Source organism: Lepidothrix coronata, unplaced genomic scaffold (genome assembly GCF_001604755.1).
Source record: "Lepidothrix coronata isolate B3197 unplaced genomic scaffold, Lepidothrix_coronata-1.0 Scaffold246, whole genome shotgun sequence".
Classification (NCBI taxonomy): Eukaryota; Metazoa; Chordata; class Aves; order Passeriformes; family Pipridae; genus Lepidothrix; species Lepidothrix coronata.
This window is the reverse complement of record NW_016690426.1, coordinates 552,230-571,685: the sequence shown is the minus strand read 5'-3', so window position 1 is coordinate 571,685 and position 19,456 is coordinate 552,230. Positions and strand designations below refer to the sequence as shown.

The 19,456-nt window shown below is 47.0% G+C and overlaps 1 protein-coding gene and 1 long non-coding RNA gene across 2 annotated transcripts in view; one reads left to right on the top strand and one right to left on the bottom strand.

Annotated features, from left to right (window-relative positions):
• HMCN1 (hemicentin 1) overlaps window positions 1–14,524 on the bottom strand; it is a 161,192-nt gene extending 146,668 nt beyond the window's left edge. The window contains exon 1 of the mRNA XM_017834940.1: window positions 14,263–14,524. Within this exon, the coding sequence (XP_017690429.1) occupies window positions 14,263–14,524 (262 nt within the window). The remainder of the gene's footprint in view (window positions 1–14,262) is intronic.
• Window positions 14,525–14,913: 389 nt separating this feature from the next.
• On the top strand, window positions 14,914–18,356 carry LOC108507220. The gene is made up of 3 exons (XR_001878037.1): window positions 14,914–15,304; window positions 16,279–16,396; window positions 17,283–18,356. It is a non-coding gene; the product is annotated as an uncharacterized LOC108507220 (long non-coding RNA).
• The last annotated feature ends 1,100 nt before the right edge of the window (window positions 18,357–19,456 follow it).

The window sequence follows — 19,456 nt, the reverse complement described above, 5'->3', positions numbered from 1 at the left end:
GTCCAACCACTCCCCCAGCAGTGTGAAGCCCACCACTAGACCATGTCCCCAAGTGTGTTAAATCTCTCCAGGGATGGTGACACTTCCCTGGACAGCCTGTTCCAGTGCTTGACAACCCTTTGAGTGAACAAATTTTCCTAATACCCAGTCTAAACCTCCTCTGGCACAACCTGAGGCTGTTTCCTCCTGTCCTATATAACAACAGAGTTTTAAATATCAACTGAGAAACAACTAGAAGAGACCCACACTGGCAGACAGTCATCACTCGTGTGGAAAGCACCCCTTTCAGGTGGCTTTGGCAGCTGTGAAACAGCAGCTCTGGGCTGTCACCACCAGCAGCTCAGCCAAGCACACAGAGCGTGTCACTGTCTCGCTGTGACCTGGCTCCCTCCAGGATCAGCATCCTAAAAGCTCATCAGGGACTTTCTTCATCCTCCTTGAGACTCCACCTAAACCCTCCAGGGTATGACAAGTTTCTGGAGGAGATGATACTGACTGACTGAGCTGAAGGGCTTGCCCAGAGAAGCTGTGGCTGCCCAACCCTGGAAGTCGGACCAGGTTGGACGGGGCTTGGAGCAACCTGGGCTAGTGGAAGGTGTCCCTGCTCATGGCAGGGGGTGGTAGGTGATCTTTAAAGTCCTTCCAACCCAAACCATTGTGGAATTCTATGAGTCTATGACTCCATGACGTTGCTGGAAGGATTTAATAGACGTCATGGATTAAAGGTGAATAGAGTGTCCGTGCTTTGGGCTCCTCAGCAAAAACCAAGCAGGTCTCAGCTGTAGCTGTGCCCCTTCCCACCCGTGAGCTGGCAGGGCAGGAGCCTTTGCTGGCCACCAGCAGTCCTACGGTGCAATGCCTTCAGTCCCTGCGGGTTTGGCTCAGGACAAAGGCAGAGTTAAGCCTCCAGGAGTGTTTCACAAGAAGCTGATCTGAAGCCCAGCCCACAGACCCACACAGACAGCGGTGTGTTACAGGCCTGGCCTGGCCCTCGGCCCGCAGCCGTGCCCAGATGCCATCGGTGAGTCCCACAGGTGCCATCTGCTCCCTCTGCACCGGCAGCTCCCTTGCAGACACCCTGCCTTTTGCCAGCTCCTCTCCACAAGCAGTGACTGCAGGCAGCTCATCACAGCAATACCCAGGGGAGCTTAGCTGGGAGCTGCTACTGCACTGGCTTTGCCCCCACCCAGTGCCTGCACACCCCCAGCCCAGCGGGGCAGAGCTCCCTGCTGGCACTGCCCGGCACACGGCACATCCCACACGTGCCCGAGCACCACGGGAGCTCACTGCCTGTGGCAAAGCTGTTTCATGGCTCTGGGAGAAGGAAAGGGGAAAAAACCCATGAGAATATTTCCACTCGATGCAGGTTTGAGTGTCCAGTAGTTTTTAGGAAGCTGTGGAAGAGAGGGAAACATTAAATATTATCTGTGGGTTATAAAATTCCACTGAGTTTTAGTAGTGTAAAAATGCAAGTGTGTTCCAAACTAATTCAAAAAGCAGATGTGAGGAGGGAGGGAGGAGGCAAAGAGGATGAGAACATTAACTTTTTTACCTTAAACAAAACAGTCTTTTCCTTTCACATGAGGATAACTTAAATCAGTTACAGGAATACATTATGCAAGACCTTGTTTTCTGTTTGCTCATCTTGTAAAATTTGTTTGAAATAATACTACTATTTAGGTTTAGACAGAAATTAATTTAGACTAACTGATTTGTGTGAACCCTGTATTTCCCAATTTCACCCTCTGTCTGGTCTAGTCCAACCAGACTGGAAAGTGCTCAGCTGACTACTGGAAAAACATGGAACTCTCACATGGAAATAAAATAATCAATGCTAAATAATTATCAAAGTTACTCTTCAACAGTTTAAAAAGGGAAGCATTTACCATGATGATTGTTTTCACTAAACTGTTCAGCCTGTTTATACAACACAAAGCACAAAGATTTCTTCTCCAGAGAATTTGGATCTGTGACCATAAAGCCATCAAGCTCCAAAAATCAATGCTACCACCTGACTTGTACTGTTTGTGCAGGTCAATCGAAAGCATATTTTCTTCCAGACACAATGCAGACCCTGAGAAAACTCACACTGAACACACAGGGGCTTTCAAACACACTCTGACAGCTCCCACTGGGATATTTGCAGTGGCAGCCACTCCCCTCGACTGAAAAGGGAATGGGAATTCCTGAGCTGCTGTGGCCAAGGGTAGGAACTGAGGGTGCCACCAGTGAACACCGTGGAATCCTGGAATGCTTTGGCTTGGAAGGGACCTGAAAGCTCACCCAGTGCCACCCCCTGCCACGGGCAGGGACAACTTCCACCAGCCCAGGTTGCTCCAAGCCCCGTCCAGCCTGGCCTTGGACACTTCCAGGGATCCAGGGGTAGCCACAGCTTCTCTGGGCAACCTCCCAGGGCCAGGGCCTCCCCACCCTCACAGGGAACAATTCCTTCCCAATATCCCATCTAACCCTGCCTGTGGCAGTGTGACACTCCATCGCCTTGTCCCAAGTCCTTCTCCAGCTCTCCTGGAGCCCCTTTAGTCTCTGGAAGGGGCTCTCAGGTCTGCCCAGAGCCTTCTCCTCTCCAGGCTGAACACCCCCAGCTCTCAGCCTGTCTGCACCCCTGCCCTCCCAGCCTGGATCCTGTCTGTGTCCCAGTGTGTGCTCAGTGCTGCTCTGGGCCACCCTCCAGTGCCAATCCCATGCCTGATGTCCCTCACAGGCAGCAAGACTTAGGAGTCCAAGCAGACACTTCATTGCAAGTCACTCAACACTGAGCCTTCCACTGCCCATTTCACCCCCACCCATGCACAGAACTCCAGCAAAAATACCCTGTTCCTAAAGACAGCCATGAGCCAGCATGAAATTCCTGCAGACATTAGGAGTCAGGGTAAACTTGAACACTAATGCCATGAAACAAAGGCTGGGAGGGCATCACTAACTCTTTGAACACCATCTGTTTATACCAGCCACCCACTGGAACGGCCGTGGTGAAGACTGTCATTCCATGGAATTCAGGAGACATTCAGGCACAGACATGAACAGTGATCCAGCTTTCCTGCAGCTCGTGTTCAGGTGTCTGCAGTGCTAAATAGCGTGCCAGTGGTTAAGACAGGAGCACTCAGGTCTAAATCACTAGTTCTGCCACAGATTCTCTTTGCTGCCAGAGGCAAATCTTCAGGCCTCTCTCAGGAAAACACTTAAGCAGATGTGAAAATGGTATCAAAACCAACAGAGTATATACAAAAACATTCTGAAGTGTTTTGCTGAAGTACTTTGTGCCTGAGGTCTCCCAACTGCAAAGAAGGTGGTGTTTCCCATCTCCCATCCCTTCTTTATCCCTAGAGCAAGAGCTGGATATCCTGGGCAGCATTATTTATCATCACAGGAGTGTAGAGATACTGTACCAGCAGAAGTCCAAGGGTAAAGACAGCAATACAAACATTATGGATTAATTTCTGGCATGACTGTGAGGCCCAAGCCCCCAATGTCCCAGCTAAGCTACATAAACACAGACAAAACTGTCCAAACTTCCAACCCGAAAACCAAACCCAGTGGAACTAATGGAATAACCTAGATGAGATCCCAGATGTCTCTAACACATGGTCAATTAAAATACTCTGTAAGAGAGTTCAGAGTACATTTCTACAAAGGAACCAGGAACAATTTAATTCGTCTCATTCTCCGAAGTCACATCTCCCATTTACCAAGTCCTTCCAAACAAGTTATGTTGCTGATTAGCAGGAATGCCCTAAGGCATAATTATTTCTCTTTTTCTGATCTTTGGAGTTAAAAACTGCTTTGAAATCTCAATGAGGCACACAGTTCTTACTGAAGGATAACGCTGGGGAGCACCCTGTAATTTAAACCAGCCCACTCCTAATGGACAAAATTGAGTCGAGAAGGAAAAGCAGGATGGATCCAGAGCCCAGCCTGAGCACAGGGAGACTTCAAACAGGGCTGGAAAAATGAAAACCAGCTGAGCTAATAAAAACCAGACCCTGCTTAAACAATCTTTCATCAAGTAAACTTCACCTATGTTGTTACTCTTGGAATTTGGGAAAATAGGAGGAGCCAGCAAGGTCTGAAGACAAGATGAGAAAGGGTATTTGGGAAAGATGTAATATTTAGCAAATTAAGAAGGCAGACAACCAAAGCCAGACTCTGAGCTCAGTCATACTGGTGTAAATCCAAACTAACATCACTGACTGTAATGGAATTACTCTGGATTTACTCCATGTTAACCAAGATCAAAACCTGTTCAATGAGACAGAATATCAAAGTGGGGGAAAAGGCTTTTATATCCACACAATGGGACATTTCATTGCAAGTAACCAAGAAACTGTTTAACGTTACGTAGCTACAACACAAAAGGTGAGATGGGCTTGAGTCATTCCATAAATATCCACAGCCAAAATTCTCCACAGTTTGAAAGGGCTTATGTACTACAAATCTACCTCTGAACAGGATTTATGCAAATTAAAGAGTCAATTCCAAACATGCTTCATGTGTGCAGGGCTTTTCTTGTTCTGTGAAGAGCACGGTTTGAGATGAACCAAGACTCATCCCCACGAAGCAGGGATGGAACAGCATCTCTCCAGTTGTTCCCTCCTGTCCTTTCCACAAAGGAATTCAGCCTGTCTTACCACTTGCTAAGCAAAAGCTCCATCTCCATAACCTCCCATACACCTCTAACACCAGGAGTACTTCTGTGCCTTCCCTCTGAAACAAATCCCAGCCAGGGGCAGGTATCACTAGAGGTGGCTGTGCCAAAGCACCAGGACACTGAAACATTTGGTGGATATGGTAAAATCGCCACGTTCTTTAAAATGCCATTTGGCCAACACACATTCTTTTCATCTCCCCATACCAGGGCTCACTTCAGGTGACAGAATGACATTCAGTTCAGCTTTCGAGGGTGACATGATCCCCACTTTTCACACCCTAAGCATGGGCCACAGCAAGAATATTTAGAACAAAGCTTGACACACAAAGCAGCACATTTTTCCCCCACTGTCAGCATTCACAGAGCCTGTCCAGATTCCCACACAGATCCCATGTAACTCAGTCCTTCCAGTTCATTAGCTCCGGGGACACCCACTCCCCTCCCGCTGCAGCTCTGCCAGCTGAGCCCACTGCCAGCCTGGCTCTCCAGGGCCAGCCCGAGCTGTCACCTCCTCCACTCGGCAGCCCAGGGGTTTGTACACACCCTAACCAAGAGTTTCAGCAGCCTCTGCTGATCTGGACCATTTGGGAATGAACCTGGAATTGCGACGGCCCCTCGTGGCTGCGGATCAAAGGCCACAGCCACAGAGAGGGGAGCAGCTTGCAGTGCAGAGAAGTAATATTTTGTCCACTACAGCTACAACTTTAAGAAAATGTATGTCAACAAATTCAGCAGGATTTCAGACAACAAAATATCCGGGTCAGCTGATCCAATTCTGAAACTGGAAATGGAAATTTTGAGGGAGGGATGGGCTGAATGCAGAGACAAAGAAGATAAAAAGATGTGGGAGTCCAACAGACTAGGAAAGAAAGGAAAAGAAGGAATAAACATTTCAGGGACCAAAAAAAGCGATTTGTGGTTTTGTGGTTAACACAAGAGAACTGTGACTCAGGGTAAGTCACATGAATTCCCTGTGCTTTGATTCAGCTTATGTAAAATTTAAAAAGGGAAAGACATGACCAAAACAAAACAAACAAAAAAACCCAAGACACCAAAGAAAAGTGAAGTCACAATCTTAGGACGATTATAGTAAACAGAAATATAAATTAATATGGGGACATAAAAGAAACCACAGCATTCCTAGATGTTCTAAGGCAGAGCACTTCATTTTTGCTGCACAACTTCCCTCCTCTTCTTCTGCTCCTCAATAAATTCCAAGTGCAAAAGCATAGTAGTCCAGTGAACTAACTAAGACCTCACTAACTAAACAAAAAGCTCCATCCTTCGGAAAACAGACTCGGACATACCATTGTAGAGCTTAAGAGAACTCAGGAAATGTTTCAGTGATATTCACCATCCCCAGAGACACTTCACTTCAGCTCATGAAAATACACTGGTGTCCAAGGCATGAAAATTCCAATGGCTTCCTGCTGCCCCCCGGCCCCCAGGCCAGGAATCTCATTGAAACAGGCTGGCAGGGCTCCAGCAGCAACCTACAGCCACAGCCCAGAGCTGCTATCCCAGCAAACACCCAGACCCTCACAGGGCCTACAGCAGCACAACACGTTCCCATTTCGGGCACAAACCCACCCCCACTCACCCCACTCCAGCAGGGTCTCTCCAGGCTGAGAACTGGGGTCCCGTTTTGCTTTGGTTCCATCTCACTGGAGAGCAAGCTCTGCTGGTTGTACTTTATCCTAGGAAGTTGATATTGGGAATTTGGCTCTGTGAAGTCGGCTTTTAAAGCTGTATCATCTTTACTCACTGTACCTGTATCACACACTAACTGCTGTATTCCCAAGAGCACACAGTAAGGAAGCTGCTGTTCCAGAGAGAATGGATGAGACTGCTCACAGGACCACCACTGAGAATAAATTCAACACTTCCAGGTCTCCCTGGTTGCATGAGCTGTTTGCAGCGTGCTGGCTCTCTGGGAACCTGTCATTTGCAAACATGCATGTATTTGACCAGTCATGCTCTGCAGGTCCCAATCTGTGGCTAGGAATGCTTTGGGAAAAGGGCTACAACTTGAGCAGAGCTGGAAAAGTGCACAGAGTGAAGAGGAGTAGCAAGGATGCCAAAGGAAATGAAGATGAAAGAGCACAGGGGGGATACAGAACAATAAGTTCACATATCTGCACAAACACACACAGCCTGTTTACATCTGCAATCCGCAGCAGCAGCGTGCATCCCAGTCCCTGAGGGGGGCTTGTCCCACGGGATCATCAGCCTGGGAGCTGCCAGTGCTGCTCCTTTAGCTGAGACAGAATGCTCAGCACTCGGTACCCTCTGGCAGGATGCAAACCTGCCTAGGAAACAAACCTCGGGGACCATTATTTGGACAGCCAGGCCCAGCCCAGGAAAACGCTGGAAAGCCTCTTAATTCACTTCAGACCTTCTACATTCAGGGCTCTGACTGAACTCAGCTTTGCTCCCCCTGCAGCCAGCGAAAGCAAATGAGATCTCCCAGGAGTATCTGGACATTCCCAGGTGATTAATTGCTTGTTAAGGTGCCAGTTTCGTTTTTGATTTACAGAAGAGCATTTGGGTCACCAGTCTCTCAGCTGAGGGTCTTCAGTTGAGTGCCTGAAGTGAAATGGGATTAATCCTGTCCTCAGTGCCATGGCTTCATGTATTTGACATAACCTGATGCCATTCAAGTGCTTCAGGAACACAAAGTCATCGTGCTTCTCCTCTGGCAAAACCAGGGAAAAGCTCAGCTCACACCCACAGTCACCAAAGAATAGGTTGCAGATGTTCTTCAAAAGGCAGCAAGGGAAGTTTAACCACAGACCACAAGGGGATGTGCCTGACCTAAACCACCCTGATGCCACTTAAAAATGTAACACTGCAAACTATCCCTTTGCAAAATCTTGAACCCAGAGCTCACCCAACAACTGCACAGCATGAATTCACTGCAGGCATCACCGAAGGATCCCATAAATCAGACAGGAGAGCAACACACCTCAAACAGGAAATCCTAAACACTGGCAACGGTTATAAAAAACACATTGTGTCCAACAATGTGGCTGAGGGGTAAAGCACATTCTCCCTGGCTGGAGGAAAGGAAGCAGCCAGCCCAGAGCACTTTTCATTAAATCCATCTTATTTCTTCTCACAAAACTGTTGATTTTCAAGGCATGGTGAGCCAGTCAAGTAACACCATCACTCTCTTTCAACAGAGAAGACTGTTCTGCCATTTGCAAACTGAAAAACATGTGTTCTCAATATTTCCTCTGAGGCAGGAGTCTCCTTCAAAACCAAAGTCCACAGCACATGCCAAAAATCAAACCATTGATTGGAAACTATGTACCAACTGCATCTGAGGGTTTTCTCTGCCTAAAGGGTTCCTCCTGTCATGCCTTAGGTCACATTCAAAATCCATTACCTAAATTAAATATCTGCTCCTTTTCCATACTCCTTAATCCATCTTATCCAGATCCTCAGCTGACTGAACTGAACCCACTCTGGTATAAATTCCAAGCACGCTCCAACACACACATAAAGCAGAAACGGGCAAATACTCCCTGAGCAGCCTCCTTGCCAACTCCCCTCCCTCTATTTCTCTGACAGCTCACCTTACAAGGAACACTATTGCCTCAGCTAAAGTGAGATAAAGATGTGTACAATATGCATGCCTGTTTACTCACTTCATCACCACGATCCTCAGAAAATAACTGTTTTTCAGATGAAAAAGGGACAGAATCTATCAGTCTCAGGGAGGGACAGCTTATTCGTGGCTTAAAAGCACCTGAGGATCTGCATTAAATATCTGCTCTTTACCCATCACTAGGAATTTGATTTGTGTGCATTTAAACCGACCCAGGAGATGCAAACAGCAGCAGAAACTGCTCTTTTCTTTCCATGCCACAGAGCTCCCATCAAGCCCTGTAACCTGCTGTGAAACAACCCCTGCCATGAACAGGATTAACGGGGTCTCTGCGTGTGACTGTGAAACACAGGCTGCTGGAACTCCTGGGAAATAAATTCAGAGAGGGAGGAGGAAGAAGGGAAGGTGAACAGGGGAAGTTTCTTTGTTTAAAAAGTGGTTAAGGAACTGGGAAAAGATCTTTCTGTGGATGTTTCTTTTTGTCTTTAGCCATAATGTCGCTTTTCACTCCAAAGATTCCAAGAGACAGATTTTTTTGGACACTATTTTGTTCTTATCCTGTTTCCCTTTTTTAAGTACACTGAGACAGCACTTGGGTGCCTGCTGACAGGAGGGTTCCCGTGCTAAATGACATGAGCAGTAATTATGGGGACAGAATAACACTGGAATACATCACTAATGAGCTGCAGAGCTTTCCATGGAATTATCACCACTTGGAGCTCAGGAGAGCAAAGCAAAACAGAACAAGTAGCTTTTAAGTTCTGTAGGCAACAATTTGAAATGTAACATGATAAATAACTTGTAATTCAAGAGAATTGTGTATTTGAGGCATTATCACTTTTTTTCCTAAGGAAAAGAACCTCCACTGTATCTTCAAATAAAAACAGGGATAAAATCCTTTCCTTTGCCAAAAAGATTCAGGAATCAGGGGGGAATTTCCCACTGTGCACACCTTCGAGGCTGGACAGGCAAAGTTAAGACAGTAGAAAAATAAGCTGTAAGTGATGCTCTAGCAGCCTTTTGGATCATGTCACAACATTTTGGCTGGCTCACAGATTTTGGAGCTTCTGGCACTGGCAATACTTACTGTCTCCTGTAATCTGTATAAACAGCTACTTTGAGAGGGACCCCAGATAAATCCTTCCAGAGGAACAAGAAAGCATCCACGCAATCACATGGAATTCATTTATAGCTGTCACAATGTCTCCATTAAGGGTGACAATAAGGTTTCAAATCCTCATTTCCCACACGGGCAATACAGTGATCACAAAAGCCTCAGAGATGGAAAATACCTGTAGGTGCATTTAGATTTTATAAGTTCTAGCACAAAAGGGCAGAATTCACAGTTATTATGTCCAGTTCTGCTTATCATTTGCCTTCAGACACACCAAGACAGCACTGAACAGTTGTAAATTTACATTGTGTCTCCTAAAATGCCAAAGAAAAACTCAGAACTTGGACGTGCACTCATTATTGTTGTCTCTGAGGAAGTCCAAAACAAACCAACCTCCAAAAAAACCCCAAACCCTTACACAGCCTTGAGTTTTTAGATAAGATGTTCACAAATGTGAGGCCACCAAAGAACACTACTCTGAAAAACTAGCTGTGGCAGCTTTAACCTGATGTTCTGTGATGCACTGGAAAAACAGGAATCAGATTGCTTAAATTAGCATTCTTCTTTTCCCACTTTGGATTTTGGTAATAATATAAAAGCCACTCGACTATCAAAATAAGACAACTATTTGAATTAAGGGGAGAGCATAATTTTCTTTACCAAACAGAGTTGGGGCAATTCTTCTCTTTCCATCCTGTGCCTGCATAACCACAATACTTTTTCTATCAGCAAGTAGGAAAACCTTTAATTCCACTAATAGCCCAATTTTCATTTCTTATGTTCCTCCTCTGGAAAAGACATTACTTCTTCATTAGAACTCCCAAAAAAAACTATCAAACCTGCAAACCCCAAAGCTTCCAGACTTTTCACATGCCCTCCTGAACTTGATCCAAGCTGGTGTGGGGCTCAGCAGCCTGCCCGTGTCATGGACACAGCACTGCCAGTCTGTTAATAAAGGAGACTCCAGGTTCTAAAGTTACAAACAATTCCATGCCTTCACTCCAGGAGAGGACAGAGCTCTACTCTGAAAAAAAAGAGTATTTCTAGTTCTCCCACACATTTACTATGTGATTAGGTTCAGTACTGTTTCCCCATGTGAACTAAGCAGTGTTAACATTTTCCCATTTCTCACACAATGTTGTCTGTCTGATTTGTAAGAAGAGTGTCAGCAGATGCTCAGGCAGACATCTGTAGACATGCAGAGTATGAACAGCAAACATCACCCTCTGCACTAGGAGGTCCAGAGGTTATATATTCATTTTTCTTGTAATTAATTGCTGGAGTGTGGTCTATAAAATAGCCATTCACACCAAAGGAATGCTTGATTAAATCACACAGAGTGAGTTATGGCTGGGATAATTCCATTAGCTTTACAGAAAAATACTAGGGATGAATTTGTCCTCTCTGGCTTATTTTCCATTCCAAAATTCCTTAATGGCATAAAGAAAAAATAGCAAAGCTGGCCTCAGATGTTAAATAAAGACATTCCGAGTCCAATTCCGTTTCCACAGGATACAATGGGAGTTAGTAGATCAGGACCCACAACACGCAATTACAAAAGCATTTGCTGATCTTAAGCTTCAGTTCCAATACAAAATTTTCCTGAGCCAATTCCTCTTAATTTGGGGCATTTTCCTCCCCCTCCCCCCGAGTTTTTCCACTGAACACTAAGAGATTTCTTAGTTAACAGCCCTTTTCACTATCTACAAAGCTTCTGTGATCATGCTTAGGTATTGAAAAACCACAATAAAAAAATTCCCTGTAACCTGTTAAAGCAAATGTTTACTCACAAAGCAGAATCCAAACCAAAAGGGTTTTCCAAAATGGAGATCTTTGCATCCCATCAGATGGTCCACAGTATTGGAAGGTGAAACCCATGACAATTTTTTTTCTGTGGGCCATAATTCTCTGCCAACCACCTCAGGTTTGATGTTAAAAAATACACTTGTATTGCTGTGGTTCCCAAATACCACAGCAATAGGCATAACACTACCTATAAATGTACCACCAGAGACAATGTGTTGGCATATCCCAGCCGTGGAATCATTGAGGCTGGAAAAGACCTTTAAGATCATCAAGTCAATCGTCAACCCAGCACCACCACCATGTTCACCACTGAAACTGCACACTGTGCAACGTGGATCAGGAAAACAAGGGAGTTAAAAACCCAATCTACACCAAATTTAAATTGTAACTACCTCTCAAGAGCATATCTGCATCAGGACACCTTTATAGCAAGGGCAGCTCCTTGGACCTGAGTTCCAACTGATACTGTACCCCCTGTAGAGTCCCCTTTGCCTCACAGACCACAGCAGCTCAAAAAAACATCAAGAAAATTTGTCCGTGGTGCAGCTACATATAAGGCTTCTTTTTGTTGAAGAAAAATTGAGTAAATAACCAGACAATTTGAGAAAAAAATAGCTTTGTGCTCATCAAGTCAGTTGAGCAGCCTTCAGAAAGAACACTAGATAAATCAATTGGATGCTGTGAAACACAAGCCAAGCAATATTTTTGATTAGATTTTTGAATAAAGTTACTTCTCTACAGACACAAAAAAAAGATGCTGAAGTGGTCACAGCAGCACCTCTTGCTTTTGTTTTCAAGTGCCTGGGCTCGGGCAGCGTCAGGTGTGAGGTACAGCCGCCCCGCAGCCGGCACTGCCGTGCCCTGTGGGTGTCCTTCCAGCTCTGAGAAAGACCCAGAGAAAGAGTTTTCAGAAACCAGGACAAAATGAAGTTGGAAACTGTAGGTTCTCCCCTCCCCAGCAGCGTTCTGACCTCAGGAGTTATCCATCACAGTAAAGCCAGGCCCCCCAAGGGGAGCTGGGCTTCCCCGCAGAGAGGTGTAACTGGATCCCCAGGCACCGTTTGCCAGCGGCTCTTTGCTCTGGGGGTCACCCTCTGCAGCTCTAAGGCTCTGTCACTCCACTGAGTGAAACCTAACCTTTGCCAAGGAAAGGGCTCTCCTGTGGGAAGAGAAGGAAGGGGGGAGGAGGCAAGGAAGCAAGGAGTCAGTGAGTGGGAAAATGTGACTCAGGCAGAGGAAGGTGGCAGGAGATTTGTTGCTGGTGAGTTTGGATGGAGCAAGGAGAGGTGGCACAGCAAAGCATGGATAAAGGAACTCCGCCTGCAACACAAGCACAAATCCCAGAGAGACACTGGGAGCGAGAAAGTGAGGAGGATGGGGGGAAAAGGGACAGAAAAGGAGACCATGTGCAGAAGAAAAACTGGGTGAAAAACTGTAGGATGAGAAAGAAATAAAGAGCTGTTGGAATGATTTGAAAGTGGCCTGTGATGAAAGCTGAGTGTTGAGATGCACAAGAACAAAGGACCATCCTCCCAAACCTGCAAACTAAAAGTGCACCACAGGCTCATCTTCTTGCTGTCGTGGTTGCAGTGTTTACACAATCCCTCTGAAAAATAGATCTATCAGCTCTCAGAGTGAATCCCTTTCTGATCACTGAAGATGTATAAAGAGCTATTATAGAGAGAAAATTAAATCAAAACACTCCCAACCCATCCTGTTGATCTTCTACCCCATCCAAGGAGAAAGAGCTCCAAGGAGATCTATCAGCTCGATTTTCCAGAAGGATATAAAAGATTTCCAGGCTCTACACGTGACCAAAATCTTTCCCTTCTTGTTCACTTCCGTGGTATGATGCTTTTAAAGTCCCATATAAGTTTGTTCCATAAAATAACCAAAAGGTAAAGAAGATGAAAAGAGAATATGATGCAAAGGTGGAAAAGGTAAGGTACAGAGAGAGACTATTTTGGGATAGGATGCTCTGATACCACAATGATGGGCTCTTTATAAGAAACAAAAAGAGAACCTATACAGCCTATAGATAGCAAAGCAGCAAAATCCACAAAGACAAGTTTTTCTTTAAGTTCCCAAGCATATGGTTTAAGGTATTTATGCCAATAGCAAACACATCTTGTAAGCAGAAGTGCCTGTGACTGAGGGAAATAGAAGGGCTGCCTTTTTTCATTTGCTATCATCCCTGCAAAAATGGTACTCTTAAGAACTGACTTCTGGAATATCGTATTCTGAGATATTCCATGGAAACTAGAGCCACAAAGGTAATTTTCAAGGGGTTTTTTTCCCACTTTCTGATTCTCTCTCTTTTTTTTTTTTTTTTTAACAGGGAGTTTTTACTGCACAGTACAGCACACATCACCAGCCTGGGGCATCCTGTTCCTATTTCCTCTTCAAGTCAGCAGAAGATATTTGACAAGGGAAGAGGAAGAAAGCCAGAGAAAAGGGGTAGGAAGGGAATAGAAAACAGATGCTGGAAGAAAAGGCACAATGTAAAGCAGAAGGGAAAAAAGGTAAAAGGAGGGAAAAGAATAAGAATCCAAACAAAAAAAACCCACACAAGCCAGACCATGTAAAACTTCTGGATCGTTTCACTGCAAGTTACTGAATGTAAACACAGGACCACAAGACAGGAGGAAAAGTGTAACTGCGTTATGTATGTTCCTAAGTGCTATGAAAAACTCAGTAGCATCGTTACTACTACACGTGAAGGTCACTGAAGCCACATCAGCTCGTACCAGAATTATAAAGACAATTATTTGACCCCCTAGGCTGCTCTTTGGTGCGCACAGCGCACTCCGAGCCCGCTCCAGTTGCTCCTGAAGGCTTTGTGAAGCTCTGCAGGCAGACAGGGAGGTGGAGGTCACAAAGCACTACTGGCCCCGGCAAATTCCCGAGCGGAGAGACCCGCACGGCGAGGAGGGTCAGGATGGGACAGTAATGCCCAGGCTCCAGTCCCTGGAAGCGCGGGATACACAACCTTTTATAAAAGCCGGCCCTGAGCGGCAGCTCCTTGCTGCCCTTCCCGGCTCCTGCCCATCCTGCCCGATCCCCTACCTGGGTCGTGGAAAGGCACCAGCGCGAAGTTGTACAGCGGCCGCTTGGGTCTCTTCAGCGACGTCTCCAGGATCTTGGATGCGCCCTCGATCACTTGCACCAGGTCGTCGTACATGGAGCCGGTCACATCGAACACGAAGGCCAGCGTGGAGGCTCCGTCGGGCACCGCCTCGGGCTCGGGCACGGCGCGGGGGCTCAGGGCGAGCAGCAGCAGCAGCGCCGCGCCCGCGCCCCGAGCCCCGCTGCTCACACCGGGAGCCATGGCCCCGGGACAGGCACCTGGGACACGGCGGGGACAGCGGAGAGCGGGGATAGCCCGGGACACAGCGGGGACAGCCCGGGGACAGCCCGGGGACAGCCCAGGGACAGCTCGGGGACAGCTCGGGGACAGCCCTGGAGCGCACGGCCCGGCGCCCACGGCCCGCTCCCCTCGGGCGGAGCGCAGGAAGCGCCGCCGCTTTTGTCTGCGCGCGGCTGCGGCCCCGCTCCGCCTTCCCTACCGGGCAGGGCTGGGCAGCACCGCCCCGAGGGACAGGGCTGAGCCCCGGCCGTGCCGCGGGGGTGCTGCTGCCGGCCGGGATGGGGATGGGGACGGGGCTGCGCCCTGGGAGCCCCGGCTGCGGGCGGAGGTGGTGCCCGACCCGCCCTGGTCCAGCGCCGGTGCCGCCTCCTGTGGCCCGCCGTGGCCCCTGCCCTCACCTCGGGGTCCTGCCCTCACCTCGGGGTCTCTCCTTCATCTCTGGGTCTCTCCTTCATCTCTGGGTCCCTTCCTCACCTCGGGGTCTCTCCCTCACCCGGGTTCCCGCTCTCACCCGGGGTCCCTCTGCCCTCAGGGCCGTTCCCTCCCTCAGCCCGGGGTCTCTCCCTCGCCCGGGGTCCCTCTCTCCCCTCAGGGCCGTCCCCCCTCACCCTTGGCCGCCTCCCCGGCGGGAAGGGGCGCCGAGAGCTGCGTTCGGAGCTGCCCCTCACGGCCCCGGGGCCGTGCCCGCAGCTGCCAAAGGTGAGGACGCGGCGCTGGCTCGGCTCGTCCCCAGAAGGCAGGGTGAGGCTGGGTACTGGGAGGGAATTGTTCCCTGGGAGGGTGGGGAGGGCCTGGCACAGGTTGCCCAGAGAAGCTGTGGCTGCCCCTGGATCCCTGGAAGTGTCCAAGGCCAGGTTGGACGGGGCTTGGAGCAACCTGGGATAGTGGAAGGTGTCCCTGCCCATGGCAGGGGGTGGAACAAGATGGGTCCCTTCCAACCCAAAGGAGCCTGAGATTCCATGTAGTGTTTTATCACTGGAAACACGTGCTGTGAGACTGAAATGGTTCCCACACGTGGTGCTGCCCCAGCTCTCCCTTGGCTTCAGTTACAATTCCACAACTACTACTAAGCCCTGCTCAGCACCTATGGGCATATTCTCACTTTTAATAGTTTAATGGGGTAGTAAAGACCCCAGAATGTGACTAGGACTATGGCTCCAGGCACTGGCAGTCCCTGTTGAAAGAAAAAGCCTGGACAACAAAGAAAAGGAAGTGGCCTGAGTGATGTTTTAATCCTGCTCGAGCGATGGAAGAGTTTAAAGGTCCTATATTTCAATCTCTTTAGTTGTTTAAGGATGCAGTGACATCCCAGCAGGCAAAGCCCAGTCCTGGGTGGCTGATCCAAGGCCACACAAAAGGGCTCTGGGGAGAGCCAGGAGCCAAAGTCCCAGTTCTCCAGCCCACCTCAGCGCTGCTGTCACAAGCCTGCCTTCCATGGGCTGCATCCTGCACAACAGGACATCGCTGTGAACACCGAGGGGGAGGGACATCCAGCCCCTGCACAGCATTCAGTGCAGCTCACAAAGGTGGACCGTGAAGCAGGATTTACCTCATTAGTTTCCATCCTTATTTTACTAATCTTCAAGCCGGTGCTAAAACTGCGCATTATTGTGACTGGAAAATAAATCATGTAGAAACACTGCTTATCCTAATCAAGTTATAAGCCTGAAATTGAATTATAAAAAACAGATGTTTACATTCTTTCTCCCCTTCAGCACTGATGTCATGAGAAGGAAGCACATAACCAGAGCTGTGCAGAGCATTCGCTATAAAACCCCAAACCATGGAAAACTTGCCTCATCTGTAACTCCACTAGCAGGAAAGTAGAACCAGGTTTGTCAAAAATACTCACAGATCTTGTAAGGAGAGATGCATTCATGCCATAAAATAGGAATATGTATTTTGAGCACCCGAGGGACTGGCGGCATTTGGATTTAGGGATTGCCTTCGGTCCTTTAAGAAGATTAATTCCTGTTAGGTTTTGCCTCATAAAGAAAGCCATCATGTGCTTTCTGTCTTAAATTATTCCTCTTTTCAATGTAGACAAGCGAGAGCAAACCTAGTGCCTGTATGAAAAAATAACCCTCTGGGATACCCACTGCTGTGTCTCTAAAATAAAGCCTTTGAACATGGCTTTTAAGGTGCAACATAAAGCAAAACCTTTATTTCGTAACAGTGGAAACTGATATTTATTTTGGTTGCCTCACACTTTCCACTATAAAATAGCCTTGAAGCTTGGAAGCACTGACACTATTATTCACAACAGGCCTTTGAAATTTGCAGGAAGAAAGCCCTGTAGCAAGAGGAACGACTTTTTTTTTCCTTCTTCTCCAATGAAATTATTTTCATAGTTTGCCAAAGAATCATCTATTGAAAAAAAATATCCCTGTGTTCCTTCTGACATGCTCTGCAGTAACATTTTGACATCGTGCCAGGGTGAGAACTTCAACACAAGCACTCCAAGGTCAGGCCCATGGCACAGCATGGCCCAAATAGTCCATATATATTTATATATATCCCTACATGTTTATCCTTGATAGTTGTAAATTATTAGATGAGGTGAAGTAAAGAGTTAAGTCATTTAACTCCTTCTCTTTTCATAGCTTGTCTCAAATAAAAAGAATAAATTTGTATACTAGTTCAGAAGATTGGGAAGGAAATAAGGTACTTTTCACCCTTTGGGCTTGTGTCTGAATCTGCCCCATTTTGTAATTCTCAGCTAAAAATTGTTACTATCCCATGGCTGCTGATGAGGAAAGAGCTGCACCGTTCATCCTCCTTCATAGTAAACAGGAATCCACTGCAAAACCTGAAGTTTTCATCTCAAGGAGAATCTCAAAATGATTGTTTTTAAAGCTGATGCTGCTCTTTAATACAGAGCAACTGTTGATACCAAAGCAGATGCTCCTCCTGGGATCCCATGGACCACTCACAGCAGGCTGCAACTACCAGAGCTCTTTCTCACGACACCTCCCTCCTGGCCAGCAAGTTCTGCACGTATTCCAGATCCTCTGGACTGCTTTGTCGCAGATATTTGACAACATTTTGTTTCTTCTGGAACTCCACACACATTTAAAACTTTTATTCCCACTCCTCCTAAAAGTCCCATCCCTCCTTTTCTTCTTTTCTCTGTTTGAACTCGACTAATGGTGGGAAAGGAGGGACGGGTTGCAGTTTGTTTTGGGTGGGTGGCTCTGGCTCTCCCTGTGACAAGTGTGTGTATTGCAGAGTGAGATCTCTCGGCTTCACTGACAGAGAGTTTTCTTAGCCCGTCCTGTCCGTGTATTTTATGTACACAGACACTCTGGTCCTGCAGAGGAGAGGTGCACATTCACTGCTGCTTGTGTGCAGGCAGAACCCGTGCTGCTTTTGGGAAGGGCAGGGTTAAAGTGCCATCCTGGGACAGGAATGCTACAACAGGAATTAGCAGGTATGCTGGGGAGCCTGGAAGCAGGTAAGGCAGCTCACTGGAGCTGCTGCTAACAGATCTGCAAGGAAAGATAAACAACAAAGTGCAGAAAAGAGAGAGGGCTGATGGATTAATCGGTGCTTATGTGTGGTATAATCTTCACATTCATCTACAGAGGCCCTGAAAAGACCTGCAAGACTTTTGTGGGGAGATACTGTAACGTGAATGAAATCATGTGAGGAGGGTTCAGACTCTGAAGGGATCAAATAAACCCTGACCTTCTTCCAGCCTGTGACTCCTGGTTTTCAGCTGTGCAGCTGCTCTCACACTTGGACAGCATGTTTTTAGGACTGTCTCTGCTCTCAGAGACCAAGGCAGGTCACTTGGGATGGTTAAAAGCTCTCCTGCAGACAGAACCACAGAGCCCTTACACCAAATCATCTCAAAGCCTTTTACTCCCAGCACATTCCCATCTTCCTGTGAGGTGCATTGGCTTTACCAACAATACAAAAATTATGATTTCATATAAAAATGGGATCTCTGTAACTTTGGCCTGACTTTTGGCTTCCGACTCTTCAGAGATTGTGGGTTTTCTCCAGAATCCACATGACTTTTGTTAAGGAAACAAACCCTGGGATTCCAGCAAAATCACCTCTGTAGGAAATGGTATTTTTATAGATAATCCAGATTCTGAAGAACTGCAAGCTTCTGATCTCCACTTTCCCAAAAGGTTTGAATCTGAAATCAAGCTAAGGCTATATTCCCTGCTCCTGCCCCTCAGGTATAACGAGAGAAGCTGGGAGCAGAAATCTGTTTTGAGCTGTTCACACTTACAGTGTCTGGCTGAATTCTGACTATCCTGTATTTTAGGGTTCCTGCTTCGTTTATAAACTCAGTCTGCTCTAGTTTTTCAAGGCTTTGCCAATTAAAGCTTTACAGCAGACTCAGAGCAAACAGGCGAATGCTCTGTGTACTGCAAAAATTTCTGATGACAGAGAGCTTTTGATGGAAAGGTTGTAAAAATGAGACATTTTCAGATGCTGTGTGTTCTACCTTGTGAAGAGTCTACAAGTCCTACAGAGAACCTTTTGCCATTTTGAATCTTCTTTTTGTGCCCCACAGAAGTTTGCTGCAATCTGAATGTCAGTTTGATCTAGAGTTCAACACTTCTCAAACTAGCACATAATAGACAAAAGGAGCGAGGCACAGGCATAAGTAGCTGTAGCAACTGGAGTAGTTTGTTTAATAAACCTTGTGCCTGAGCCAAGAGACCATTTCACCCCACTGTAGCACTGAATCATCCCTCATCTGCAAGATGAAATCACTTTGCTTTTGGTTATAAAACATTTGGTTCATAAAACAGGCCATCCTGTGACCATGACATAGAAGGCAGGGGTCAAAAGTTTTGTTTCTGGCTCAGAAGCAGGCTTGCTGCCTTCATTAATGGAATTATGGGGCAAGAACAGGACCAAGGCAGGACCTGC